Source organism: Solanum pennellii, chromosome 2, assembly GCF_001406875.1.
Source record: "Solanum pennellii chromosome 2, SPENNV200".
Taxonomy (NCBI): Eukaryota; Viridiplantae; Streptophyta; class Magnoliopsida; order Solanales; family Solanaceae; genus Solanum; species Solanum pennellii.
The window spans coordinates 39,132,392-39,134,948 of NC_028638.1; the positions used below are offsets into that span (position 1 = coordinate 39,132,392).

Consider the following 2,557-nt stretch of genomic DNA (forward strand, 5'->3'; position numbering starts at 1 on the left):
TTGTAATTTGTGATTTTTTATTTTACATCTTCACAAAGACATTCACTTTTTTACTTTCTTAATAATTTCAATTTATAATCTTAAAGTTAAAAATAAGATGCTTTATCATCAAGCAACTTTTTCTTATCCTCTAGTACCTTTTATTTATCTATAGAATATAATCTTTAATTATCTTCTCTAATTGTATTCTGAAAAAGTACTTTTAATTTTATATTTTCCTTATAAATACTACCATAATAGTCATTTTATCAGAAAGTGTTCATTAAGACCTTTTTCACCAAACACAATAAGGAACACTTTATTCTCAACAATTCAAATTTAATTAGATTTCAATGTGAGTATCCAATATCAAATTAAAAAAAAAAGAAAACTCAAGTTCAAAGCCAAATTTGACATGATATTAGAATAAGTCTAATTGATGTATTTTCGAACCAATTGAGGGGTTGAAAATATCCCATATGAAAAAGTTCCACATCAGTGCGAGATGAAATCTCTCGACTTGTTATAAAAGCTTCCTATGAGCTAGTTCTGGAGCGTGAGATATTACTATCCAAAAAAAAAAAAAAAACCAATATGACATTTAGTTGGAAATCGAGTCAGCAGAAGTGCCTTATGTAGGTGTGAAAGAGGGAGCGAGCACTCACTGCGGATGTCATGCTTAGACATTATGTACAACCAAAACTCAGCCGACCACAAAGGTTTTGGGACTCCTATGAGTCCTCGAATCTCATTTTCAAATGATTTTGTCGATTCATCATCTAATACTCAACTTCATCAAATGATGAGAACCTATAGGGATGCCCCTGTTTCCTCTGACTTTGAATTCAATGTCACTAATTATTCCATGATCACTGCTGACCAACTCTTTTCCAAAGGTAAATTGTTGCCTTTCAAAGATACTTCCTCTCAAAAAACTACTCTCAGAGATGAACTTCTTCATGAAGATAAAGATGATGATGTCTTTTCCTCTAGGCCCCCTAAAAGTTCTACTAGGTGGAAAGGACTTTTAGGTCTTAAGAAATCTCACATTGGCTCCAAAAAAAATGATAACAACAATCAACCCTCGTCAGGAAAGAGGTCAAACGTAGTTCATGAAGATATGGTTCATCGAACCAAGAATTCACAGGTACCTACCATTCATTCCAAATTAGTAGTAATACTACTCACTTTTTTTTTTTTTTGGGTTAATAATTTGACTCATTTCATTCCAAGTAAATTTAACAAGATAGGTTATTTTCCTATGGTATTTGCAGGAACCATATAAAGGGGCTGGTGGAGGATCTAGTAGTAGAGATGTGGAGTTTCGTTTTAATTAACATTGTATCAAGAGGCATTATCAGATACTTGCTTCTAATTTTAGTTATTAATGTGTTTAGTCTACAAGTAATTGGGAACTTTTTTGTTGTATTTTGCCATGAGAGATTGTTGATGTTTTTTCAATAGATAGTATTCTGTTCAACATATTCATGTTATGTCTTTTTTTTTTTTTTGCATTAATTCATCTAAGAGCTTCAGCATTGCCCATTATGTTTTCCTTCCCTTCAGAATGAATTATTAAGTTAATTTTCCACTTGAGATGCCACAATCTTTGATGGCTTCTCTTGCTCAAAGTTGTCTTCACCCTTCTTCACTCAGAAGTGCAAATCGCGCAAGCGAAGCCGGGAAACGGACCGCAGCGCAACGACTAGGACTCGTGTCGGAGGAGTTTTGAGCGCTTGTCATCTGCTCGTGAATACCATTCAGTCAAATTTTTATTTTTTTATTCTTAAATATGGATGCTAACCAGATTCCTCATGCTATATTCGAGGTCAATAAAATTCTCCAGAGAATAAGTTTCTGATCATAATGACCACCTAAAGTTGGATTTCTAGTTGTAGTTTTTAGTTTGGGATGCCAATCGTAGCATAGTTACTTAGTCGTCCTTCCTCTTACAGATTACAATATAGGTGCTTTGAATGCTGCATTTGTTCAACTTAAACTTTGCACGTCATTTAGAAAAGAGAAGTACTGAAAATATTTGTAAACTCCGTGTGAATATAGTGGACACGTAAAATTAAATGGAAGAACTAATATTTATCTGGTTAATGTCAAATGGCCAGAAAATTTAGTCAGAATTTGACCAGAAAATTTAGAAGTCAATAATATTCTTTGTATTTTAAAATAAACTGATTTTTTTCCATTTCTTAATTAAAAGAATTAAACTTAAAATGGTAAAAATGTTCAAAAAAATAAAATAATATAGTGTGAAATATGTTATTTTACTGTTCGAATCAAAATTTTCTAGCCTAACATCTAACTAGAGGGAAGTCCAATTAGAGGAAGGTTGTGCTTGTAAATAGGTCAAATTGTTCATTAAGTAGTACTTCATCCGTCTTAATTTATATGTCATTTTTTTCTGTAAATAGTTAAACCGCAATATTTGTCATTTTATAAATTTATGTATAAACTAATATATTTTGCCTATTATATACTTGATAGAGTTGTTAATTAATCTTGAAAATATATTTACCATTTATTATAAAGTTGACTTAAGAAAACATTAAATAAGAATATAAGA

At 31.3% G+C, this 2,557-nt stretch overlaps 1 protein-coding gene across 1 annotated transcript; it reads left to right on the top strand.

The window, feature by feature from the left end:
* Positions 1-293: 293 nt before the first annotated feature.
* Positions 294-1,524, top strand: LOC107010491. The gene is made up of 2 exons (XM_015209778.2): positions 294-1,126; positions 1,254-1,524. Exons 1-2 carry the CDS (start codon positions 650-652, stop codon positions 1,314-1,316), a joined length of 540 nt encoding a protein of 179 aa, XP_015065264.1. The 5' UTR covers positions 294-649; the 3' UTR covers positions 1,317-1,524.
* Positions 1,525-2,557: the final 1,033 nt, after the last annotated feature.